Here is a 27,894-nt window from a genome sequence, read left to right as displayed (position 1 = left end):
AGGAGCAGCTCCAGCTCCATCTTTGTTCCATCAACACAGATTAAGCACAAATGTATCTCAATATGAAGCATAATCCAGAATATACATCATCATCATCATCACTGAGGAGCAAAAACAACTAGAGGAAAGAAGTCACATTAATTTATTATAATATATTTAACAATTAATTTTCTTCTTGTTTAACATATGAAATATTGATGAGTGTTTGTCAAACCTGGAAATGATGATGATGATGATGATGATGATGGTCAAAATGATTTTTTAAAAACTACAGAAATTATTCGCTATTTAAGAAGCTGAAAAATCTCACAAACTTGGTTTTGATTATTCAAAAATACTTATGAAAATGATAAATCCACTATCAAACTAGTTGACCAATAATTTATTGATCAAGTAATAATCGAATCATTTAATAATAAAAATGAAAAATTAACAACAGGAGAATTAAAGATGCACCATGTTGGACTTTTGGCCGCTATATCAGGATAGATAACTGACACTGATATATATGTATATGTATATATACACACACACACACACATTATTATATATATGTGTGTATATATATATATATATATATATATATATGTGTATATATATATACATACATATACATATATATGTACACACACACACACATGTATACGCATACATATATACATTTGTGTCATTTAGTCTCTCCTGTGGTAAAATAAACTAAGACAAATTATTTCTTTACATAAAAGAGACTAATTATATATCAGATAAAACAATAATCATTCATTAAAGAGAATAAATATGATCAGATCATTTAAATGGAGAGTGAAGCGTCATGTCAAATAAAAACATGAACCACAAAAAACTTCACATGTGCGTCGTTTATTGCATCAGATATTTGCCTCTATCTAAAATTCACTTCAATGTTACATTAATAACAATAAAATAAATAAAAAGCTTATGGAGTTTTTATTTTATTTTTTGATTTGAAGTATTTTCTTATAAGAAGAAAAAAACTACGATCATTTCTTTAAACATCGCGAAAATCTATGGCCGAACAAAAGTCGCAGCTCAGTCGACTCCATGTGACACTTTCTGTTGTCAAAATTGCAATCTTTTTATACTTCCTGTATGCCAAACGCTACCTACTTAAATGCTACTGCAGCAAAATGTTAGCATTAGATGTTAGCTGATGTTAAGAGCAACTATAGCAGCAGATGTTAGTAGCTACTGTAGCATCAGACATTAGATGACGTTAGCAGCTACTGTAGCCAGAAGCTTCAGTTCCTGTCATCAATGTATGATGTTAGTTAGCAGTAGCTTAAGCAGCCACAGTAGCTGTGAGCCAATGAGAGCTCTCCTCAAATGAAGGAGATAAAATTAAATTGTAGTGCCCTCTTCAATTAGATAAAACTCATGTGAACATCAAAGCCGACTGCTGCCAGATAGCTAACAGTAAGCTTAGCATATGGAGATGCTGACTGTTTCCGCATCTCCCTATGCTAAGCTAACTGTTAGCTATCTGGCTATAATGACTGTCTGTCAAAATGACACCATCAGTCTTCAAGCTTATCTCAGGAAAGAAAATATGATTAACCTGTTTCTGATCTTTAACCTAAGCTAAGCTAAGCAGTTTCTGTCCATGGCTTCAGATTTATGATACATATTAAGTGTTTGGTATCAATCTACTCGTCTAACTGTTGGCAACAACATACAATTATCAAATTTCTCCAAACATTAAACATATTTTACCTGAAACATTGTTAAAATTAGACAGTGATGCCATGTGACTCTTTGAGCATGGTTACCTGATAAGATCAAATCTGTCTCTTTACAACAAAACAAATGTTAAAAGCATATAAATATTTATCGATAATACTTGCAAGTTTTCATCAAAGCTTATAGAAACAACAAATGTATCTAAAAAAAACTACATTTCTTAAAAAAGCTTAATATGATTCGTCAAAATTGCTGAAGCATAAACTATTGCTGCTGCTGTACAAGCTAGCAGCAGATGTAGAAGCTAAGTTTATGAGCGTCAGGAGCTTTTTTCTAAAAGCAGCGCATATTTACATGTTTGTTTAACTGCAACAAGCCAAACATACAAGAAGCTGCCACTTTTAATCTTTACATTAATGAGACAGTTCAGGGTTTTGTATTAGGTACTGACACAGAGCTGACGGATCAACAATTCCTGTGTGCTGTGATGTTAAAATCACTGATTTTCTCTATGGATTTTGGTGTGGGAGAGTGAGTGGTTTACAAACTTCACTTTCCTATTGGAAAAGTCTGTCTAACAGTGAGATAAAGACTATCGTAGATTTAAACTGACGGTGATTTCATTACACACAGGGGGCGCTCACAGCACAGTACCTCATACAACCTCACTGTAAAACCTGAATTATCACTGAAAATGTAATGTGGCCATTCTAGATCCAGAAAAGCATCAAATAAGACAATAAACATTAACTGCAGGAGATTTTCAGTGCATTCATATTGAGTCGTCACACTCTGAAGGCAACACATTTAGCATGGCTATTAGTCTGCTTTTAACAACGAAGCAAAACGTCCATGTTCCAGGGTCTAGAGCCGTGAACCTGGACCTCCAGACCATTTTTATTGTTTGTTTGTTTGTTTTTGTTAACAAAGTAAGAGTTACAAAGATAAAAGCAGCTGCTGAGCAATAAGAATAAAAATTTTGTTTTTGCATAGCATTTGGCATCGTTTTACCACCGTCAACAGCAGACTCCAGGAGAAAAGATGAATGCCAAATGCTAACAACGTCTGCCGGGATCAGACCACGTGTTCACAACCATTTTCACGCGATTTAGTCGAGACGACGCAACACAGTTTTGGCATCTGGGACGAGAAGTGTAGAATGTTCGAGATTTTTCTGTTCTGCCTAATCTGACTCTGTCATCCTACCTAGACTTGGACCAATAGAAGAACACAGCGATGTGACGCGGCGTAACTTGAAGGACAGACAGTCCATACTGTCCTCTTCAGGACACCCAGGAACCGCTCCATGATCTCTTTTTTTTCTTGTCTTTTTTTGTGTCTGAGCAGAAAAACTGCCAGCAACACTTTGGTAGCCATGATTGAAAACTCCTTGCTCCGCCTCCCAGATGAACCCATGCAGTGTCGTGAAGGTCGGGGTCAAACTTGTTGTGTTTCCAGTTCCTCGAACAGGAGATTGTAAGAATCCACTGTGATGGATAATCTGATGTGGAGTCGTCTGATCCCGGCATTAAAAAACTAAACTAATCTGTGACTGACTTTTAAAATGAGATAACCTTTTTAAGGAGTTAAGTTGTTCTTCATGTACAAACTCAAGGCAAACATGGCAACATTGTTCCTAAAGCAACAGACATGCACTGTGACCTGACAGCCTAAGAAAACATGGATGATACAGCGAGCTCACACGGCTCCTTTGATCACGGGTTCTCGGTTGAGATACGTGGCCCAGTAAACCAGGTTGAAGGTTCCAAACAGCAACGGGAACACGATCCTGGACATCTTGTCGATCTTGCTCACGCTGTTGTAAGTCTTTTTAGGGTCTGGAGTCTTGGACTCTGAGGGTTTGAGCTGCGCTGCTGTGCTGTTAGAGATGGTGGAGATGGACGTGTCTTTGGTGAGGTTGGTGGTGTAGTTCACGCCCGCCGAACACGTGTTGTTGGGTTTTTTAGACAAAGCCAACGGGTCTTTTTTCTGCAGAGGAGCAAAAGAAAAAGCTTTTGTTTCACACGAAAAAACATGATGCTGAGTTTGAAGCCAATGCTGAAGTGTCTGAAACCTGAATGACCATCGGGGGGCGCTATAGAACATCTGTTAACAGTTTCATACATACAGTGACGTCCAATTTCTAAGTTATGGTGCATTTAAGGAGATGATTTACCCCTGGTTTTCACACAGTTCAGTGTCTGTGTCGTTACTATGACAACCTCTACCATATGTCTGTTTTTTTGTCTCATGTACATTGAAAATATGAGTGGACAGAAAATGTCCTAATATGGCAGAAAGGTCCTAATATGACAGAAAATGTTCTAATATGACAGAAAATGTCCAAATATGACAGAAATGTGTCAGAAAAGGTCCTAATATGACAGAAAACGTCCTAATATGTCAGAAAATGTCCTAATATGTCAGAAAATGTCCTAATATGAAAGAAAACGTCCTAATATGACAGAAAACGTCCTAATATGACAGAAAATGTCCTAATATGAAAGAAAACGTCCTAATATGACAGAAAATGTCCTAATATGACAGAAAACGTCCTAATATGTCAGAAAATGTCCTAATATGTCAGAAAACGTCCTAATATGTCAGAAAATTTCCTAATATGACAGAAAACGTCCTAATATGACAGAAAATGTCCTAATATGACAGAAAACGTCCTAATATGTCAGACAATGTCCTAATATGACAGAAAATGACCTAAAGAGGAAACAGAAAGTACCTTGGGTTGTTGAGCCTCCATAGCCTTCTTCCCGTCCCAGGCCCAGCTCCTCTTGGTGAAGTAGTTGACTGTGGCAAATTCAATGAGAGCAGAGAAGACGAAGGCGTAGCAGACTGCGATAAACCAGTCCATTGCAGTCGCGTACGCTACTTTAGGCAGCGAGTTGCGCGCACTGATGCTGAGCGTCGTCATGGTGAGAACTGTGGTCACACCTGAAGAGAACACAGTCAGAGTGTCATGTGACTGTGTTGTTAATCCAACAGAACACAACGTGATTCATCTCAACATTAAGTATCCTCGTAACAAAAGACTGGAATAAAATGTACGTATGTTGAAGTCTCTGATATCTACGTCACATGTTCACGTCTTTATCTCACTGTTAAACAGACTTTTCCAACAGGAAACTAAAGTTTGTAAAACCAGTCACTCTCCCACACCAAAGTCCATAGAGCAAATCAGTGATTTTAGCTGGTGGGGACACAGGAGCTGCTGGTCTACTGCTGCCTCGTGTGGTCACTTTGTGTCACTGAGTTAAGTCTAAATGAAATATTTATTAGTGTAAGTAATTTTACTGACCAAAGACAGTTCGTGCTGGTACAGACTCTCTGTTGAGCCAAAATGAAACCTGGGATAAGATGACGGTCATGAAACATGGCATGTAGGTCTGGATGACAAAGTAGCCGATCTTCCTCTTCAGGTAAAAGTGTGCCATCATCACGGTGTATTGACCTGCAGGGGGCAGCACAACACATCAGCTCAGTCACATCAAACACGTCATGTTACAATGTTTGACATGACAAACTTCATCTAAGTTCTATGAATTTCACTGTAGTGACAGGATGAACTGTCACTTACATTCACTCTTTTTCTGTTTGACCAGGAAAACTATGTAACTATATATAATATAAAACAGTATTTAATAAGGGACGTTAACGATGCATCATGAGAAAGTTAAAAATCAGTGCAAATTCATCTTTTTAAGCAGCAGAGGCCACTGTTGTAACTCCGGGAATTATTATTTTTATTTTTATTTTCCTTTTGATCTAAACGTTGGTGATGGATCAGAACTGACAGAAATTTGACAAAATCAGGGAAATATGTAAAGTGGTGTAAAATGGCTCAGTAGCGCCCCACAAAGGTGAAACCTGGTAAGACAAAGTCAATCTTGGTGGAGACATGTGACAGTCTGAGAAAAAAACAAAAACGTCTATCAGGACCACAAACGCAACTCAACAGGAAGTCAGCCATTTTGAATGGCAGGGCCCACGCGATGCTGCTTACAGCTTTCATTATTATTATTATTATTATTATTTTATTATCTGTGTAGATAGTGTGATAATAATCATATAATATAGACATTATACTTTTTGTCGTCACAGAGTTTATAAACGTGTCTCCACTGACTTTTATATACCTGTATTTTTATCTTTATACGTGTGTGTGTGTGTGTGTGTGTGACCATTTCATCTGTGAATCCACAGACGCTGATGAACCACAGAAAATCCACAGATGACTTTCTGCTGGCGAGCAAAATCCGATTTTTCTCTCTCACTAATCCCCTGTCACAATCTGCATCCTGTCCCCCCCCCCCCTCTCTCTCCCTCGCTCTCTGTGTGTGTGTGTGTGTGTGGACAGACAGGTCGGGTGTCTCTTGATTGTGGGACAGATCCTCGTCCTCTCTTCTCAGACCTGGTTCAGCGCTGATGACGAGCAGATGAATGAAGAGGTTCAGAGGAAAAGTTTGGACCGTGTGTGTGTGTGTGTGATGGTGTGTGTGGAGAAGCGAGCTCCTGCTCCTCCTCTGTGATGTGATGTGAGGATGAAGATGAGGATGAGGATGAGGAGGTGGTGGATGATCGTGTTGTCAGGTCTGTGGAGCGTCGCAGGAGAACTGCCCTTCATCGCAGAGAACAACGCAGCCATGTTGGTGAACTGGTGAGTTCATGTCATCATCACTGTCCCCATCCCTGTCACCATTACTGTCCTCCCCTGGATTAACCTGCCGGGTCAAAGGTCACTTTGTGTTTCTATTCTTGGCTTGTTAAAGAGGGTTTGAACCTGAGATCAGCTCTGCTAATTCAGTGTGTGTGTGTGTGTGTGTGCGTGTGTGTACGTGTGTGGACTATAATGAGTAACCTGTGAACTAATCTGAACCTGGTGAAAGTCTTCAGTCAAACCAGAAAAGTCCACATTTTCCATGAAACCATCTCCAGATTTGATGATCTATCAGTCCAGAATCTGTCTGTCTGTCTCTCTGTCCCTCTGACTGTGCCTCTGTCTGTCAGTCCCTCTGCCTGTCTCTCTGTCCCTTTGTCTGTCTGTCTGACTGTTTGACGTTTGAACACAATTTGTCTCTAAATGAAGACGTTTGAAGACAATTTGTCTCTGACTGAAGATGTTTTGTCTCTGACTGAAGACATTTTGTCTCTGGCTAAAGACGTTTGAACACAATTTGTCTCTGGCTGAAGACACTTTGTCTCTGACTGAAGACGTTTTGTCTGACTAAAGATGTTTTGTCTCTGACTGAAGACATTTGTCTCTGACTGAAGACTTTTTGAATCTGACTGAAGATATTTTGTCTCTCACTGAAAACGTTTGAAGTTTTTTTGTCTCTGATTGAAGACGTTTGAAGACAATTTGTCTCTAAATGAAGACGTTTGAAGACTTTTTGTCTCTGACTGAAGACGTTGGAAGACAATTTGTCTCTCACTGAAGACATTTGAAGACTTTTTGCCTCTGACTGAAAGCATTTTGTCTCTGAAGACGTTTGAAGACTTTTTGTCTCTGACTGAAGACGTTTTGTCTCTGACTGAAGACGTTTGAAGACTTTTTGTCTCTGACTGAAGACGTTTGAAGACGTCTTGTCTCTGACTGAAGACGTTTCAAGACGTTTTGTCTCTGACTGAAGTATAATAAAGTCAGTAACAGTCTTTATGTAACACAGTTCAGCAGATGTTGCGCTCTCTCTCTCTCTTCTCTCTCGCTCTGTCTCTCTCTCTCTCAGTGTCTCCGCCCCTCAGTAGCCACACCCTCCTCTGTGACATCACGGGGTAAAAGCACAACTGCTGTTGCAGTGAGGGATTAACCCTGCAGACCCTCGGGCTCAGACCAGGATCACAGAGACAGCTGGTCATGAGTGGGCGGCGGCTTAAATCCTCATCATTCATTCATTCATTCATCATCTCTGTCCACTTTGATCTGAAAACAATTTCTTCTCACATCATATTTGGACAAATAATAACAGTATTAATAATAACAATAATAATAATAATGATAATAATAAATAATCGCTGCTGCTGCCGCCGCCCCCTACAGCTGCTCCACTGCAACTGCAGGACACTGTGGAGAGAAAGTGTGTGTGTGTGTGTACCTCTGCTGGTGTAGATGTCCTCTGTCCCTGCTGTCTGACCGATCAGATGGTACTGGTTCAGACGTGATCCGTCCTCAGCCACCACCACTGACTTAGCTGCTTCCTGTGTCCATGAGTAAACCACCTCTGACACCGGGTATGCATCTGACCAACAACATAAACAACAACAACAACACGAGTGAACCACCTCTGACACTGGGCATCTGATATAAAACAACAAAAACATAACAACGTCAACAATCACACTGTGTGCGTGCATGTGCGTGTGTGTGTGTGTGTGCGTGTGTGAGACAACACTTGACCTTAAACCTACTGTGTGTCATTACACACAGATTAAGTTGGTGTCACAGTGAAGATCAGCTGTTTGGGCCTGATGTAATCAGTGTTTTCACACACACACACACACACAGGTCTCTGATGTTACTGTTGTTGTTAACATGTGTGTAAAGTAGTAAAAAGACGACATAAATTTCACAGTTTGAGACAAAACAAAAGGTTCATTTTTGTCTCCATTTGTTAACAGCAGTGGGCGGAGCCTCCTGCTCATACTAAACTCTCTGTTCATTCATTTGGAGCCTTAAAATTCTAAAAAAAAAACATCACTCTTGTGTAGTTGTTGTGGTGTTGTGTTGTGTTGTGTTGTGTTGTTCTGTAGTGGTGTTGTGTTGTGTAGTCTTGTAATTGTTGGTGTGTTGTGTAGTTGTTGTGTTGCTGTGTAGTTGTTGTGTTGTGTTGAGTAGTTGTTGTGTTGTGGTGTTGTTGTTGTGTTGAGTAGTTTTTGTGTTGTCTTGTGCTGTGTTGTTGTGTAGTGGTGTTGTGTTGTTCTGTAGTGGTATGTTGTGTAGTTGTTGTGTTGCTGTGTAGTTGTGGTGTTGTTGTTGTGTTGAGTAGTTCTTGTGTTGTGTTATTATTATTGTGTTGTGCTGTGTTGTTGTGTTGAGTAGTTTTTGTGTTGTCTTGTACTGTGTTGTTGTGTTGTTCTGTAGTGGTATGTTGTGTAGTTGTTGTGTTGCTGTGTAGTTGTTGTTGTTGTGTTGTGTTGAGAAGTTCTTGTGTTGTGGTGTTGTTGTTGTGTTGAGTAGTTCTTGTGTTGTGTTATTATTATTGTGTTGTGCTGTGTTGTTGTGTAGTCGTTGTGTTGTTGTTGACCTGGGGTCACTGAGTATCTAGTGTGGTCAGTAGGGGTAGGGCTGTAAAGTCCCGGTCGACTGGTCAATTAATCAGTCGATACGTTCTGGTTCGACGAGATTCTGATAAGTCGACTTTTTGCCGTGTTCATTTCATACAGTCTACGGTTCATTTGATTTCATCTGGAGGAATGTACCAAGTGCTAATGGGAGCATCCCTGAGCATCCCTGTTCCACAGATCACAGCGTGTCTGCAGAGAACACCCCCCTTGTTTTCAGTGTTTTGGATTAGCCCAAGACAGAAAGACTACAGAACGTCCGGTGGTTTTATTTAATGTTGAGCTGCAGTCAGTCCTCCTCTAACAGCCATGTCAAAGACATCAGTAGTGTGAGGACATGCACAGAGACAGATCATCGAAATATTCCTCAACAGTTGATATTGCAGGGCAGGGCATTGTGGTTACAAAGCAGGGCATTGTGGGTACACCACAGGGCATTCTACATGAAGCGACACACAAGACACTTTTCTTCTTCTCCTTCCGTAATGATGCTGCGCCCCCTCAGGCGAACAGGGGAATACGTTATTCAAAAGGTTTGCTTCGTTTCACTAAAGTGTGAATGTGTGAAAGCAAAGTGTGAGTGGCTGAATGTTGTTGAGTCTGGCAGAGACTGTTCTATTAGAGGTGAAACAAAATAAGAGCTTACAATCATGTCACAAATTTCAAAATAAAAGTGTTGTGATTGTGGAATGATATTAACTTAATGCTTCAGGTCTTTGTCTCTGTTTTTGATCTATTTGTGTGTCAGTGTTACAGTGCCACATACAGGCCTGACATATGTACTGCAGAGACTTGTCTGTGTGTGTGTGTGTGTGTGTGTGTGTAATCTAAGAGTGGTGTTTTAATCCACAGCTGTGGTGTTAAAAAACGTCACAGTCATTTAGTTTGACCTCAGTCTGTGGATTATTGTCGCTTTGTTATCAACATAAACCTGTTATGACACACACACACACAGACACGTTACTTTAAAAGTTATTAGTTATAGTTACTAGCTGAGTTAGTAACTGAGTTACAGCATTAGAAATGTAACTAGTTACTAGTTTAAAATGTTTTTTGCCTTTAATGGAACTTTAAATTCAACTGTATGTTAAATTATTTATAATAAAAATTAAGTGAAATTCATATAATTAATTATTAACAGAAAACCCTGTACAATAATCTACACTATTTTACTGTGTGAGTGTGTCTATGTGTGAGAGAGAGAGAGAGAGAGAGAGAGTGTGTGTGTGTGTGTGTGTGTGTGCGTGTGAGAAGTGTGTGTGTTTGTGCGTTTTACTCACAGCTTCCAAACTTGAGTGGACACGCGTGTGCGTCCATAGGAAAGTCCTCCAGCTGCATGGGACACTCAGCTGATATCGTCAGTCTGAAACAAGATACACACACACACAACTGTCGGAGCTGCTCACACTGATGTAGATTTTATTCCACAATTCTTTTGTTAAAGTGGCTCAAATCAGTTTTTTGCAGCCATGTTTTTACTAGGAGTGAAGCCTCTGGTTCTCAGCAGCAGGGGGCGCTCACAGTAACCTGAACTGTCTCTCTAAGAAACAGGGCTAATTAATGCTGCGTTCCATTTGTAGTCGGAACTGGGAATTTCCGAGCTCATGTCGTCCACCCACACTCAGTAAATCTAGACGTTTTTGTCATGTGACTGACCCCACACTAACTAGATGCTCATTGGCCCCTGGGTGTTTAAGTTTGAGGCCCCTGCATCAGTGACTCTCACCTCATGGTGTAGAGCAACGTGCCGTCGTCTTTGAGTCGCAGCAGCTTGTTGGGCGTGGTCATGTTGTGGGCGATGGACTTTTTGCCGTTGAGGAAGAAGGTGTCGGGTGTCCAGATGTTGGAGGCCAGCAGGTTGTTGAGATGAAGCATCTCCATCGGACCTTCGAAGCGAAGTCTCTCGTCTTTCCACGTTTGACGGAAGAACACGTCGATGGTGTATTCCTGCACAGGAACACGTGTAAAAACCTGAACTCTACCTTTAAGTCTTCAGTGGTCATAGATGTGAGAGTCGTTTGGTTACCATCTCTGTGTCAGAAACTGGACCGAAGCTCGTGACGAAGATGTTGGTTTTGATTTCCGTCACTTTTTCTGCCAAAACAACCACAAGTGAGTTTTTACCACAGAGTTCACGCAAACGTTCATTTTCTCCATTAATGGAGAACTTGTTTGGTTCCTAAAATCAGTGTCTGTCAAACCTGGAAATGACAACATTCTCAAACTAAAATGATTAAGTTTGATTGATTTCTTTGTTTTATGGAGCAAAGAAACCAGAAAATATGACAGAGTGACAGAGTGGAGAAGATGGCTGCTTAGCTGAGTCTTGCGCTGCAGAGTCTATTCTTTTCATCCGACAGTTGGATCCAAAGGCGGTACAGCCCATTCATAAACTAGTCAGGCGTGACCGATACCATTGTAAATGATCTGAACGCAAAAGAATATGAGTCGGCCTAACAAAACATGTAGCTGGTGGACAGGCGAGTGCTATCAAAAGTGCTAATGCTAGTTCACGACGAGCTAAAGTGGCAGCAGTGATAGGCCGTCAGGAAATGTAGCGGAGGACGTTGCAAGCAATTTTCCGGACCCTAGGTGAAATTCACAAAGCAACCTCATCAATGGAGGTGGAAACTATCAACGCTCATGGTGAGAATCGGTGCCGCAGAGGGGAGACTTGGCTTCCTGGAGGATGCTAATGTTGAGCGGAAGGCTCAGAGTTTATTGTTTTTTAATTTAGGATATATATTCATAGGGTTTTGTTTCTATGTATCTTCTCCAAGGCATGTTATGGGTCTGGTATCACTGATGTGTATGTCCACCCTTAATTGGTCTACTACTGTCTACAGTCTACTGCTGATAATACTCTGTGCCTAGCTACATGGAATGTAAATGGTATGGGGAAGCCCACAAAGAGAAATAAGTCTTAAATCCATCAGATATGATATTGTTTTTCTACAAGAAGGCCACTTGTCTCTGACAGATGCAAAGGTTAAAGGATGGGTAGGGAAGGGGTCATGTAATTCAGTACTCATCATATTAAAAGAAACACAATATAAGAAGGATGGTAGATGTGGAGAAAAAGGTGGAAGGCACTGAGAGACACTGAGAGACACTGAGAGACACTTGAACAAAACTTCTCCTCACACCACCTTATGGCATTTCTGGAGGGGCTGGACCTCCCCAAGCTAAATTCTAATCAACTGGATACATTGGATGTGAGAGTGAGAGTGAATGGTTGAATGGTTGTTTGTCTCTATATGCGTCCCTGTGATGGACTGGCAAACTGTCCAGGGTGTACCCCGACTATCGCCCTATGTCAGCGGAGATTGGCACAGCAGCCATCCTCCTGTGGAGGATAAGGCGGTAGAAAATGCATGGATGCCCCAATCACAGCCAAAGTAATATTTGAAGTTATTACAGCTGAATACTTAAAATGTTTCCCAGAAGAGATCCCTCCATTATTGCTACAAATTTGTAACAAGGCTTTTATCAGGGGAACACTGCACCCCCACCCCCCCCTTGTCAGGCCCTCCTAACCCTTATGCTGAAAAAAGGCAAGGTACCTACTGACTAAAAAAGCTATCGGCCAATTTCCTTGATACCCATAAAATAAACCCATATTTAAGTCTATCCTCTGGAATATGGGACATCCCTAAACTCTTAATTGGCAAGACCCCAGTTATATGGAAGGAATGGATAAATAAAGGGATTCACTTTCTTCTATCGATGATGGAGGCGTTCTTAAGTCTTTTGACAACATAGTGGAACAGTTTGATTTGCCTAAGAATAAGTTTTGGGGATAACTTCAACTAACACACCTTTGGTCCAGTATTTTTGTCTCCCCACAGGCTTCTCCTCACAGGTTAGACCTGCAGCCTCCCACTATTACTGTATGCATACAAACAACCATGGTCACAATGCCATCACAGCCCAAAAAACAGCATGGGAAAAAGACCTGGGTATTTCCTTTGAGGAACAAGACTGCGTCAGTGACTGTGTCAGTGACTGTGTCAGTGACTGCGTCAGTGACTGTGTCAGTGACTGTGTCAGTGACTGCGTCAGTGACTGCGCCAGTGACTGTGTCAGTGACTGTGCCTGTGTGTGTTCTCACCTCCCAGTCCTGGGCGGAGTCTGTTGTCATACCCATCCAACAGTCGGTCCAGGATCCTGGTGAAGACTGTGATGTTGTCGTTTAACTCTTTGGCCTCTTTCAGACTTTCACTCACATCCTGACACAAGCTGTGTTTGTGATAAACATACAATACAATAATAAGAAGAAGATAATCTCAGATTAAAAGTCACAAGTGTGTCCTCAGTGAAAATGAGAATTTATCTGGAGTCACTACCTCACCTCAGACAGCAGGTGGTGCTCACGAGCCACACACAGAGCCACAGCCGCCTCCTCACTGAGCTGGAGCACATTCCATCATCCATTCCTGAAACAACACACAGACGCGCACACACACACACACACACACACACACACATCCTCAAACACACAGACACGCACACACACACACACATACACACACACAAACACACAGACGCACACACACACACAGACGCACACACACACACACACATATACACACACACACACACACACACACACACACACAGAGAACATGAATAAAAAGCTCACTCTCTCACACCAAAGTTCATAGAGAAAATCAGTGATTTTAACAACACACACACAGGAGTTGTTGATCCACTGCTGCCTCCATCACTAAGTTTAAATGTCTTATTTTGTCACTTCAGTGTTTGAAATACAACATTCAGATTGACGTCAGTGACACAAAGTGACCACACGAGGCAGCAGCAGACCAGCAGCTCCTGTGTCCCCGCCAGCTAAAATCCCTGATTTTCTCTATGGACTTTGGTGTGGGAGAGTGAGTGGTTTACAAACTTCAGTTTCCTGATGGAAAAGTCTGTCCAACCGTGAGACAAAGACGTGAACATGTGACGTAGAGATCAGAGACTTCCACTTACTTACATTTTATCACATAAGTCTTTTGTTCAGTGGATGAAATCACTTTTTTTTCAGCCATGTTTTCACTGAGATTGAACCTGCATGTCTCAGGCTGCAGGGGGCGCTCACAGAATAGTCAGCACTCTGTAAACTATGTAACTATTAAAGGCCAGAGACAGAACAGACTCAATGAGACAGAGACACCACGTCTCTGTTTGTCCCTCTCACTCTCAGTGTCTTTTTAAACGTCTGAGCAGTAAATCCCTAGTCCCTCTCTGTCTCTGCACCACATTGTCTTCGTCCAACAACAGTACAGTACTGTAAACCTCTGCTCCTTCATCATCATCATCATCATCATCATCAGCAGCAGCAGCAGCAGTAACAGACTCAGATGTGTCTCCTCTCCTCCTGCTTCCTCTCGTCCCACCGTTTCTCTCTGCACTGTCCTGTCTGCACTGCTGCAGCCCCTGTATCATTGTTATCATCATCATCATCGTCATCATCATCATTGTCATCATCATCATCGTCATCATCTTACCAGCACAAGACTACGCAGTGTCAAACTTGTCTCTGCTCTGCAGGAATCTCTCCTCCTTTGTTCAGGCTCCTCAGTGTTCGTCTTTAAATGAAGAGAACGACAGTAACATCCATGAGTCTGCTGAGAGAGAGAGGGAGAGAGTGAGACAGAGAGAGAGGGAGAGGGAGGGAGAGCGAGAAGGAGAGAAAGAGAGAGCGAGAGAGGGAGGGAGTGAGACAGAGAAAGAGAGAGGGAGAGAGAGAGCATGCAGGGGGGGGGGGGGCCGTGGCACAGAGAGAGAGAGAGAGGGAGGAGAGAAAAGAGGAGCTGTGCTAATTTCACTTCCAGCCCCAGAGCAGTGAAATCAACACAAGACTTCACTGAACATGAGCTCACTGACAAAAATATTACTGATAATAATAATGCAAAGGCAAAGTAGCAAATATAAATAAAACATAAACATTCATATAAACCTAATTGATCCATCGGGTATTCACCAATTAATAAATCAATTTCCAACTTTTTTGTCTCCCACACCAAACCCCATATTGAAAATCAGTGATTTTAGCTCACAGAGACACAGGAGCTGCTGGTCCTCTGCTGCCTCGTGTGGTCACTTTGTGTCACTGAGTTAAGTCTTAATGAAATATTTTAAAAGACGAATTAACAAAATAAGACATTTGAACTTAGTGATGGATGAATGTTGGCAGTTTGTTAAAATTCTCTTATGTTTATTTTAATCTGACTTAATAACAACAGTGACACATTTTTGTAAGAGTGCATTATTATTTTAAAAGAACTGATCAGTGTCAGTGATAAACTGTATGTGTGACAGGCGCTGTTGTGTCCTGGTTCTGGTTCTAGTCTGCAGTGTCAGAATTTCAAAAAAAGTAATTAAGTAAAAAAAGCTACTTCAAAATGGTGGCACGGGGGCGGAGCCTCACCTTGATTTGTTTACAGTTAGACAGGTTTTTTTTTTGTTTGTTTTAGAGACGTTTTAAAAGATTGAAGCTAGTTCTTTTGTTTTAATTGTTACAATAACGTTGTTATTATTATTGTGGATCACAACATGACATCATCACACTCCGCCCCCTCCCATCTGCCCTGGTCTCAAAGCTCCGCTCACAAAACACAGGAAGTCATGTTTTTGTTAGATTATAAAAATATTCTGAACATTAATTCATCAGATGTTTAAAAATCGTGACATTGTTTATGATCGTCTTCTGAAAAGCAGGCTCTGCCCCCTCTCTCTTACCACAAGATTAAAAGACAATTCACTCTCTCTCTCTCTATTACTGCTGTAATATCATGAAATGTGATGTTTGTCAGGATTATGAGTTGATTGATGCAGGATTTGCTGTGATGTGCTGCCTCGTGTGGACACACAGAGTAATAACGCGTGTGTGTGTGTGTGTTGACAGGAACGCTGTTGATGGAAACAAGAAGCTGTTCACTATCTATGATACAAGGTAACTGTTGGTAATCTGATCATTAATAACAGATTATCATTAACACATTATTATAACACATTAGATCAAGTTTATTTAACTTTATTTACAACTGTTAACTTCATCACAACCCTTCATCCTCTTCATCTCTCTCCTCTCTCTCTTCTTTCCTCTCTCGCTCTCTCTCTTCTCTTCGCTCTCTTCTCTCTCTCCCTCTTCTCTCTCTTCTCTCTCTCTCGTCTCTTAGTGTGAACCAGCCGGGGAACATGTCTGTCGTCAAGGAGACAGTGGACAAACTGTTGAAAGGTTATGACATCCGTCTGCGTCCAGACTTTGGAGGTTTGTATGTTCATGTCCTCACAGGGGGAGAAGAACCAGGACCACGTCCACAGAACCAGGTCCTGGTCCACAGAACCAGAACCAAAGAGGTAGAAAGAGACAATAGTAGTAGTGTAATTTTAAATTCAAAAAGTACAAAAAGTAAGAAATATATACATTTATATATATATGTTTATATAATTTCAAATATATATATAAAGATCTAAACCTGACACAGGACTCCAAGATGGCTGCCCCTTACAAACACTGTAGCAGAGAGTTTATGGGCTGGTGGGAGGCGGAAGTTGAGTTGGTAGGAGGGACATATGCATTGCCCCTCCCACATTTGTTCTAATTAAACTGTTGTGTTCAATAAAATGTTCCAGATCAAATCCTCGTCAGTCGACCTGTGGTTTGTTTGTTTGTTTGTTGTTTATTAAAGTTGTTGTCTTTTGTCCTCAGGTCGTCCTGTAGCTGTTGGGATGAGTATCGATGTGGCGAGCATAGACATGGTGTCAGAGGTCAACATGGTGAGCTGATTATTATTATAAATCCTGATGTTGTGTAAGGACTGGTGAAGATGCAGCTCCCCCTGGTGGCACTGTTACTCATCAGAACACATCAATCACTAGGACTGTATGTTGGAAATAATCTGGCGTCAGAGTTGTTTGTGAAAATGTGAAACCACTGAATTAGACAAACATGAAGGTGCCGAGCGTCTCCATGACGACCAGCTCACACTGTTGTCAAGCAGCTTGAACATGGTCAGAAAATAATGTCACGCTGAAAGATGAAAGGATGAATGGATGAGGGAGAGAGATACTCTTTTCTTCTTCACACGTTCAGAGAAAAGAAGAAAAACATGAAGTGACTGAATCTTTGTCAGGTTTTATCAGAACTACAAACACTGTTTACACTCAAATACTCTTCTTTTCCCTCCTCCCTCTCTTCTTCCGCTTCTCTTCTCCATCAGTATTGATTTTTATGTCCAGTTGTTGTTTTTTTCACTTCATTGTGATTTTAAATGTCAGCTGTGTTTTTTTTTTCAGCTGTGCCGCCAAGTTTTTGTTTATTTCCTGAAAACCGCTTATTTATAATAGAACACGAGTCAGCAAAACAGACAGACTGACAGAGATCCATTAGCTGCTGGGTTTGTTTGATTGTTTGATGGATCCACATATGAATTATTAACACGTTAAAACATGTCTGTGTGTGTGTGTGTTACACAGGACTACACACTGACCATGTACTTCCAGCAGTACTGGAGAGACAAACGTCTCAGTTACACAGAGATTCCTCTCAACCTGACTCTGGACAACAGAGTTGCTGACCAGCTCTGGGTTCCTGACACTTACTTCCTCAACGACAAGAAGTCCTTTGTCCACGGAGTCACCGTCAAGAACCGAATGATCCGACTGCACCCAGACGGAACCGTCCTCTACGGACTCAGGTGAGACACATTCATGTTAACATTCACACTTTATTTTACATTCAAGTAAGTGTGTTTGTATCAGGCAATAATGCATATTTAGACCTGACTGTGAGCGCCCCCTGCTGCTGAGAACCAGGCTGACACACAGAGGTTCACTCTCTTTTCCTTATGTAAACTGAAGTTTGTAAACCACTCACTCTCCCACACTAAAGTCCAGGGAGAAAATCTGTGATTTTAGCTGGCGGGGACACAGGAGCTGCTGGTCTACTGCTGCCTCGTGTGGTCAATTTGTGTCACTTTGTTAAGTCTAAATTAAATATTTCAAAAGCCATTTAATTCATAAAAATAAGTCTTTTAAACTTAGTGATGGAGGCAGCAGTGGATCAGCAACTCCGGTGTGCTGTGATGTTAAAACCACTGATTTTCTCTGTGGACTTTGGTGTGGGAGAGTGAGTGGTTTACAAACTTCAATTTAACACTGAGATGAACTAATTTTATGACACTAGTCTTTTTAAAAGTGGCTAAAATCTTTTCTTAATCATCACTTAAAAAAACAACAACCCAGAACTGCTCCTTTAAATTCAGGTTACGTCAGGTTTACGTGTGTTTTGGTTTGTGTTGGACGCAGAATCACAACGACGGCCGCCTGTATGATGGATCTGAGGAGATACCCTCTGGACGAGCAGAACTGCACCCTGGAAATTGAGAGTTGTACGTTGACATGATAGAAAGTTTCATCTTTTCACCACATTTGTCTCAGGACTCGTCTCCTGGAGACATTGTCACTGTTGTTGTCGTTGTTGTTTATAAGACAGGGATAGATAGACTTTACATAGACGCTGATTTACTACAGGAGAGTTTCTGTGTCAAAGTAAAAGATGAAGAAGAAGAAAGAGAAGAAAACAGATAAAAAACAAACGTCACGTTTTTGTCCACAAATTCAAAATGATTGAGTTTGAATGATTTCTTTGTTTAATGGAGCAAAAACCCAGAGAATATTCACATTTAAGAAGCTGAAAAATCACACAAACTGCTTTAATTATCTAAAAAAAAAAAATATGAATCAATGATGAAAATAGTTCACGATTCATATATTAATCAATTACTAATCGATGAATTGTTACAGCTGTTACAGGAGTAAACATGTGTTTGTTTGTTGTTAAAGACGGTTACACTACAGACGACATCGAGTTCTACTGGAAAGGAGGAGACACGGCGGTTACCGGGGTAACGCGCATCGAGCTTCCTCAGTTCTCCATCGTGGATTACAAGCTGGTGTCCAGGAACGTGGTCTTCTCCACAGGTGAGAGACAATTAAAGACACAGTCCACACATTTACTGTATGTCTGTGTGGGATCATGTGATCCACACCTGACGACCAATCAGTGTTTAGTCTGGTCAAGAGGGGGCGGGGCTAGATTCAGTAATATGAGCTTAAAATGATAACATCATGATATCACAATAACTACAAATATGATATCTCACAGAATTTCAAAGTAAAATTATTTGTTTTCATATAGAATGATGTATATGTAGATTTTTTATTATTGTGTGTTATTATTATTAATAAAATGTGGTATTGTTTTCATTGATATGAGCTGATGTGCCACATGTGGTCCACGGGCCACGAGTTTGAGAAGAAAGCTGCTGAAAGTGTTGTTGTGCTGCAGGCGCTTATCCTCGACTGTCACTGAGCTTCAAACTGAAGAGAAACATCGGATACTTCATCCTGCAGACGTACATGCCCTCCATCCTCATCACCATCCTGTCCTGGGTCTCCTTCTGGATTAACTACGACGCCTCGGCCGCCAGAGTGGCTTTAGGTACCATGACCTCTGACCTTTCACCTCTGTTCTGTTTTTACATCATTGTTATGTCCCTGTGTGTGTGTGTGTGTGTGTGTCTTACCTCTAGAAAAGAAAACAGAAAAAAAAAACAGGACAAAAGAAACAAAATGGCTTCTCTCCCCTCCTACTGCTACCATTTAAATTTAACATCAAAATTAACAACTTTGTCCAACAATTATTATTTATCTCGTCTATCATCAAGCAACAATCGACTTAGATTTCAAAGTTAACTTAACAGCAAGTTACTTATGTTACTGACATTCACCTGGGGGACTGACGTCCGACACAAGAATCAAAGCCAACAATGTCCAACTGTAGATAGATTAAAAAGTCTTAGAAATCCTGAAACATGCGTTCATCTCCAACATTTAGCAAAGGAAACGTCTAAATGTCAATATTTAACAGAGGAGTCTGGTGTATTTAGAGACAGCACTGCTGAAAGCCGATCGTGAGCTCGTAGTCTTTTGTTAAAGTGGATAAACTCTAATCTGTCTGGATTTTACTGCTGTGAATTTATTTAGTTGTTTTGATGATTAAACCTAAAAACACAGTGTTTAGATAATAGTTCTACAGAAATCAATGTGATATGAAGCTGCAGCTTTGGCTCTCACACACACACACACACACACACACACACAGACACAGTGTATGAAGTGGTGACTGTGCTGTTTTCACTTTTAGATGCTGAGTTTGTTGACTTTGTAAAAACGACGACGATGAGCTTTAAAGTTGTGCTGATCTAAGCTCACTGAATCTAAACTGTGATGTGAACTCCTGTGAAGGTGATTTTACAGCAGAAGAAGCAGATCATCATGTTCTCCTGAACACACACACACACACACACTACAAAAAAAACCCACAATACATACTGTTATTCGACGGCCATATCATCTCTTCTACTAATGTAATAAATGTAAAGTTTCCAAACACTGGTTAGTGACCCAGAGGTGGGTCGTGGGAGAGGTTTTTTTGGGTCACCAAACTCAGATTTTTATGTTTATCTTTTTAAATTACATCTCATAAATTTAAGTTGAAATTAGATTAATTAGTTTATTAAAATAAATTCTCTCTGAAATTATTCAAAATGATATTAGTAGTGTGTGAGTCACAAACATGCTTTTAATAACAATAATAATACATTTTATATATGTATTTATAAATATATCACTTTAACTCAAAGTGGCTTCACATTAAAAGCACAAAGAATGAAAGAAATACAGCCTCCTGCTGCAGCGTGAGGCCCCTCCCCCTGCTGCCCACTGCTTTAATGACTTTCTCTGTTTAATGAGTTTTAATCAAATTAATGAGTAATTCTTGATTAAACAAACTAATGAGCTGCGATGATTAAATTAACATTAGTTTCACTCAGTTTAGTTTTTACCACTTTTAATATGATGAATTTCCTCTTTTATAAAGAAATGTGCTGTATTTAAAATATTAAAAATCAGTTCCTGATCTTTTCTTCTGTCAGGAATCACCACTGTCCTCACCATGACGACCATCAACACTCACCTGAGAGAGACGCTGCCCAAGATTCCCTACGTCAAAGCCATCGACATGTACCTGATGGGCTGCTTTGTCTTCGTCTTCCTCGCTCTGCTCGAGTACGCCTTCGTCAACTACATCTTCTTTGGTCGAGGTCCTCGGATGCAGAAGAGGCTGGCGGAGCGAGCGCAGAAGGTCACCGCTGAGCGCAACGCGTGTGACCACCGGTCCACAAAGGTGACAACACGTGTGACCACAGGTCCACAAAGGTGACAACACGTGTGACCACAGGTCCACAAAGGTGACAACACGTGTGACCACAGGACCACAAAGGTGACAACACGTGTGACCACATGTCCACAGAGGTGACAACACGTGTGACCACATGTCCACAGAGGTGACAACGCGTTACACTTTTACAACACGTGTGACCACAGGTCCACAAAGGTGACAACACGTGTGACCACAGGTCCACAAATGGGACAACACGTGTGACCACATGTCCACAAAGGTAACAACACGTTACACCTTTACAACATGTGTGACCACATGTCCACAAAGGTGACAACGCGTTACACTTTTACAACACGTGTGACCACATGTCCACAAAGGTGACAAAACGTGTGACCACAGGACCACAAAGGTGACAACACGTGTGACCACATGTCCACAGAGGTGACAACGCGTTACACTTTTACAACACGTGTGACCACAGGTCCACAAAGGTGACAACACGTGTGACCACATGTCCACAAATGTGACAACACGTGTGACCACATGTCCACAAAGGTGACAACACGTTACACCTTTACAACATGTGTGACCACAGGTCCACAGAGGTGACAACACGTGTGACCACAGGTCCACAAAGGTGACAACACGTGTGACCACAGGACCACAAAGGTGACAACACGTGTGACCACATGTCCACAAAGGTGACAACACGTGTGACCACAGGACCACAAAGGTGACAACACGTGTGACCACATGTCCACAAATGTGACAACACGTGTGACCACATGTCCACAAAGGTGACAACACGTTACACCTTTACAACATGTGTGACCACAGGTCCACAAAGGTGACAACACGTGTGACCACAGGTCCACAAATGTGACAACAGGTGTGACCACATGTCCACAAAGGTGACAACACGTTACACCTTTACAACATGTGTGACCACATGTCCACAAAGGTGACAACACGTGTGACCACAGGTCCACAAAGGTGACAACACGTGTGACCACAGGACCACAAAGGTGACAACACGTGTGACCACAGGTCCACAAAGGTGACAACACGTGTGACCACAGGTCCAGAAAGGTGACAACACGTGTGACCACAGGACCACAAAGGTGACAACACGTGTGACCACATGTCCACAAAGGTGACAACACGTGTGACCACAGGACCACAAAGGTGACAACACGTGTGACCACATGTCCACAAATGTGACAACACGTGTGACCACATGTCCACAAAGGTGACAACACGTTACACCTTTACAACATGTGTGACCACAGGTCCACAAAGGTGACAACACGTGTGACCACAGGTCCACAAATGTGACAACACGTGTGACCACATGTCCACAAAGGTGACAACACGTTACACCTTTACAACATGTGTGACCACATGTCCACGAAGGTGACAACGCGTTACACTTTTACAACACGTGTGACCACAGGTCCACAAAGGTGACAACACGTGTGACCACAGGTCCACAAAGGTGACAACACGTGTGACCACAGGTCCACAAAGGTGACAATACGTGTGACCACATGTCCACAAAGGTGACAACATGTTACACCTTCACAACATGTGTGACCACAGGTCCACAAAGGTGACAACACGTGTGACCACAGGTCCACAAAGGTGACAACACGTGTGACCACAGGTCCACAAAGGTGACAATACGTGTGACCACATGTCCACAAAGGTGACAACGCGTTACACTTTTACAACACGTGTGACCACAGGTCCACAAAGGTGACAACACGTGTGACCACAGGTCCACAAAGGTGACAACACGTGTGACCACAGGTCCACAAAGGTGACAATACGTGTGACCACAGGTCCACACAGGTGACAACACGTGTGACCACAAGTCCACAAAAATTTGTTTGCGAACACATTTGTTTTATTTACACGTGTCACTGAAGATGACCTGAGAGAGAAAACACTGAACCGAACTTTACAATAAAATGTTACTAATGATATCAAATAACGTCAGAATGTTGTAAAGTTACAAAAAAGAGATTTCTAACATTATGACAGTGTTATAAAATGTTGTTATATTGAAAAAGGTTACATAACAACCTAAAGATACATGTCTGTGACTGTATGATGGAGAAACTTTATGTTCACACAGTGTTTCTCCTCCTGAAGGTCAAAGTTCAGACTTGACTTTGTTTGTTTCAGTCTTTTGTGGGAGGAGGAAACTGCAGGTCTTTGTCCGTTAAACAGTCCAATCAGATGAGAGGGCGGAGCTTCTCACAACGGGTGAGTGTCTGTGTGAAACTAATCTATAACAATGTGACTTCACAGTATGCGACTCATGTCATCATTATCATCTTCATCATGTGTTCATCTTCATGTGTTCTGTGACATTCTCTTCTTTCTGTCACAAAGGGGTAGTTCAGGCGTTTTGTTCAGTTGTTTGAGGCACTGACTTTTCCTGTGAGTCACGTAACTAAAGTTTAAATCTCTTATATCTACATACATATGTAAATGTATGTATATATATGTATATATATATATATATATATATATAGTATAGTGAGAATAAAGAGAAAAGTGTTGACCTGCTTTTCTTCTGCAAACAGCAGATGATTCATCATGGTCTCCAGAGGAGAATGAATTCATCTTCAGACCAAACAGTGAAGAAGATAAATCATCTTATATTTATATTTCTAAGTGATTTATATGTTTTTGTGGAATTGTCGTCATGACATGAGAGTTATCAGTCCTTGAGCTGATCACACACACACACTAATACTGCGCCCCCTCCTATCTGTGATCTCGTGTCCAGGTCGACTCCCACGGGAACATTTTACTGACGACCTTGGAGATCCACAACGAGGTGGGCGGGAATGAGGTCACAACCACCGTGAGTGAGACTCATAACTCCTCCTCCTCCTCCTCCATGATGTTTGACAACAGCGGGCTTCAGAACAGGAAGTCCAGTATGATCCAGGACCCGGGTCGACTCAGCTTAGACCACAACAACCATCCACAGAAGCCCCCTCTGAGGAGAAGATCCTCACAGCTGAAGATCAAAATCCCCGACCTGACAGACGTGAACGCCATTGACCGATGGTCACGTATCTTCTTCCCCTGCACCTTCTCCCTCTTTAACCTCATTTACTGGCTTTACTACGTCAACTGAGGACACCAGTCAGACAACAGTCAGACAGAGGACAACAGTCAGGCAGACAACTACCGTCGGACACAGGACAACTGTCAGACTGAGTACAACAGTCAGACAGAAGACAACAGTCAGACTGAGGACACCAGTCAGACATTGGAAAACAGTCAGACATTGATTTAAACGTTTGTACAGAATGTCATGTTTCAGACTGAAAACACACATTTATGTCACTTATTAAAACGTGTAAACTACAACAAAAATCATAATCACATGACATCATTCCACATAAACACAAACAGACTCTGGCTTTATGATCTGGACTCAAACCAGATTGAATGAGTCAGTAAAAATTTTGGAAATCCACCTTTAATCCAGTACAGTAAACGACAAGCTAACAGTTTAGCTCAGACATGTTAACTCCAAACATTTGTAAATAACCAACTCATTTAACTCAGCAATCAGAGTCCATCTTAAAAAAAGTTATCACCTGTGTGGGGGCGGAGCATCCATCTGTAACAGGTGATAACAGGTAACAGCTGATAAAAAAGCTGCTAACTACTGTAGCATTAGTGCTTGACTTTAGCAGCTGCCACGGAAACACAAGCTACAAAATTAGCCACTGCTATATCAGCTGCTAAGGTAACAGCTAATATAGCAGAGCCTACCAAAGTCAAACAGCTACTGTAACTTCTTAAGTAGGAACTGCTATATTAGCTGTAAGAAGCAATGCATATAAGCAGCTACTAAATGTTAACAGCTACAATGGCTGCTAAATTAGCAGCTTCTACATTAGCTTCTAAAAGCAAACAGCTACACTATCTGTTAAAATCAAGTGTCTCCAGAGAAAAACGTTTTAAATAAAATTAATATTGCCACAGCTGCATTAGCTGCTAAAGTAACAGCTAATTTAGCAGTGACTACTAAATGTTAACAGCTATCATAGCTGCTACATTAGCTACTGAAGTCAAGCATCTACATTTGCCACTTTAGCAGCTAATATAGCTGCTGCTGCATTAGCTACTAAAGTAGCAGCAGCTGCTAAATGTTAGCAGCTACCATAGCTAAAGTAGCAGCTATATTAGCCACTAAAGTAGCCACTAACTCGTTACTACCACTGATAAAGTCAAGCATCTACAGTAGCTTTTTTGTTTTTAAATTGAAATTATTTAAACAAGTTTTTTTTAATTTAATTTGTTTTCTTTTTGTGGTTGTGTTGTTTTTCCAGATGTTTTTTTTTTTAACAGAGTTTGTGTTCTCACTCTCTCATAGGTCAGATGACTGTGTGAATTCTGGCCTTTTGTTTTGTTGGTCTTTACATGAACATAATAACTTACTGTCGTTTGTGTTGTAAATATAAATCATCATCATCACAGCAGCCAACATTTCTGTTGTTTTATTTAAAGAAGTAAAAACAGTTTAATCATGTGATACGAGTCAAGGAGGAACTGGTGCTGCTGGTTCTGGTGCTGGTGGTCGCGCAGTGATAGTGTGTCGTCGTAGCAGCGCCGTCTCCTTAGTAACCGTTGTTGGCTTTTTCTCACCGCACCATCTGCGCCGCCTGCTCGAGCGTCTCTGAGCGTAGGAGGCAACGCCAACCGTCACAAATCTGTTCAGCTCAGAGACTCAAGAATTAACCAGGGCTGTTCACAGGGACTTCATGGTCCCTGAACCGAAGAGTCCTGGTGGCCCCACGTCGGAGCAGACGACAAGAGGCAGGAGCAGTAGTAACACAAAGTGACCACACGAGGAAGCATCAACCAGCATCGACCTGTGTCCTAGCGAGATAAAATCACTGCTTTTCTCTATGGACTTTGGTGTGGGAGAGTGACTGGTTTACAGACTTCAATTTCCTGTTGGAAAAGTCTGTCTAACAGTGAGATAAAGACGTGAACATGTTGTTTCTCCTCACGTGACCAAACAAAGGTAAACTCTCTTCTGTGCAGTTGGAGTTGGAGACAAACTTTTGTCCTTCAGGGCCACCGTACGTCTGCTGAGGCTGCAGGGAAACACAGAGCTGAGTTTTCTGCTCAGTCTGCTGACGTTTAATCAATGAAGACGAAGAAAAGAGACGATAGCTCCTTCTCATCCTCAAACCTCCACCTGACTGACCCACTTTCATCTTCATCATCGTCTTCATCAGCTGACCTTCTCTGTTGTTATTGACCTTTAGTTTTACACAAACCACTGATATTTACATTCATTACACATCATTTCACTCTGATTATTATGGTTTTTGTGATTAAATCCTGATGAAAAATCTCAATCTGACCTTTAATTTAAAAACAATCAAGTGTGTGTGTGTTCAGGTATTCCTCGTGTTGTGGGGACTGTCGTGTGTTTATACAGTCACATTATGGGGACTTGTCTTCTTTACGGGGACAAAAATCATGTCATTGCATTTGAAGAAGTGTTCGTGTCTGGTTAGTGATGTTAAGGTTAGGTTAGTAGTAGTTATGGTTATGGTTAAAATAAGCCTCCTGGAAATGAATGTTAGTCAATGTAATGGAAACCAGACTGTGTTTGTAATCTCATGTACACACACACAAACACACACACACACATTTTTAGGGGGAGGGTTAGGGAGGTTCTGCCTCATTAGGACCAGGTTTTGGTCTCCATGAGGACTACTGGTCCTGACAAGATCAGTGATTATGACAGAAAACACACACACACACACACACAGAGGTTGGCTGTGCACTGTCTGCAGTATGACGCCCTCTTGTGGCTGGTTGCTGTATCTACAGTTCACCTGGACTCATATGTTCCTGTAATTTCTACCTGAAGGGGGCGCTCACTGTAACACATGTTGTACATGTCTGCGTGAGCTGTTTTAAAGGGACATTTCAACACTCACTCTCCTACACTAAAGTCTATAGAGAAATCAGTGATTTTAGCTCACAGGGACACAGGAGCTGCTGGTCTACTGCTGCCTCATGCGGTCACTTTGTGTCACTGAGCTTAGTCTTAATGAAATATTTCAAAAGCTGAATTAATAAAATAAGACATTAGAACTTAGTGATGGAGGCAGCAGTGGATCAACCACTCCTAACAACTAAACATAACAACTAAAATCACTGATTTCCTCTATGGACTTTGGTGTTGGAGAGTGAGTGCTTTACAAACTTCAGTTTCCTGTTGGAAAAGTCTGTCTAACAGTGAGATAAAGACGTGAACATGGGACGTAGATATCGTAAACTGACGTAGATGTTATTACACAAGGATTTTGTTAAGTGGCTAAAATCTGTTTTTCCTGGTGTAAAACTCTAAACCACTCACTCTCCCACACCAAAGTCCAGAGAGAGAAAATCGGTGATTTTAACATCACAGCACACGGGAGTTGTTTAGTTAGTGTGTGTGTGCATGTGTGTGTGTGTTCTTCCTGTCTTCATTGTAAACTCCACTCATACCGCGTGGCACTTGGAGACGGGGGAAAAAAACACACATTTTTTGGAAGGGGCGGGGCCTGGCGCTCAGATTTCGGGAAAAATGGGAGGGGCTGACCCGCTGACTAACTTCCTGT

General features: G+C 41.4%; 2 protein-coding genes across 2 annotated transcripts; one reads left to right on the top strand and one right to left on the bottom strand.

Annotated features, from left to right (window-relative positions):
* Nucleotides 1-842: 842 nt before the first annotated feature.
* Nucleotides 843-14,640, bottom strand: gabra5 (gamma-aminobutyric acid type A receptor subunit alpha5). Its single transcript, XM_058638190.1, has 10 exons — nt 14,496-14,640; nt 13,340-13,424; nt 13,100-13,227; nt 11,015-11,082; nt 10,715-10,935; nt 10,269-10,351; nt 7,803-7,946; nt 5,009-5,161; nt 4,433-4,644; nt 843-3,684 (listed from the first exon to the last, which is right to left on the bottom strand). The coding sequence occupies exons 2-10, from the start codon at nt 13,420-13,422 to the stop codon at nt 3,394-3,396; spliced, it is 1,383 nt and encodes a 460-aa protein (XP_058494173.1). The 5' UTR covers nt 13,423-13,424; nt 14,496-14,640; the 3' UTR covers nt 843-3,393.
* Nucleotides 6,040-26,915, top strand: gabrb3 (gamma-aminobutyric acid type A receptor subunit beta3). The gene is made up of 11 exons (XM_058638189.1): nt 6,040-6,367; nt 15,896-15,943; nt 16,170-16,261; nt 16,703-16,770; nt 17,470-17,690; nt 18,301-18,383; nt 18,838-18,975; nt 19,343-19,495; nt 20,991-21,241; nt 23,426-23,506; nt 24,036-26,915. The coding sequence occupies exons 1-11, from the start codon at nt 6,252-6,254 to the stop codon at nt 24,390-24,392; spliced, it is 1,608 nt and encodes a 535-aa protein (XP_058494172.1). The 5' UTR covers nt 6,040-6,251; the 3' UTR covers nt 24,393-26,915.
* Nucleotides 26,916-27,894: the final 979 nt, after the last annotated feature.

This window comes from Solea solea, chromosome 9 (genome assembly GCF_958295425.1).
Source record: "Solea solea chromosome 9, fSolSol10.1, whole genome shotgun sequence".
NCBI classification, from domain to species: Eukaryota; Metazoa; Chordata; class Actinopteri; order Pleuronectiformes; family Soleidae; genus Solea; species Solea solea.
Note: the sequence above shows the minus strand (reverse complement) of the source record. Positions and strands in the feature narration are given on the sequence as shown.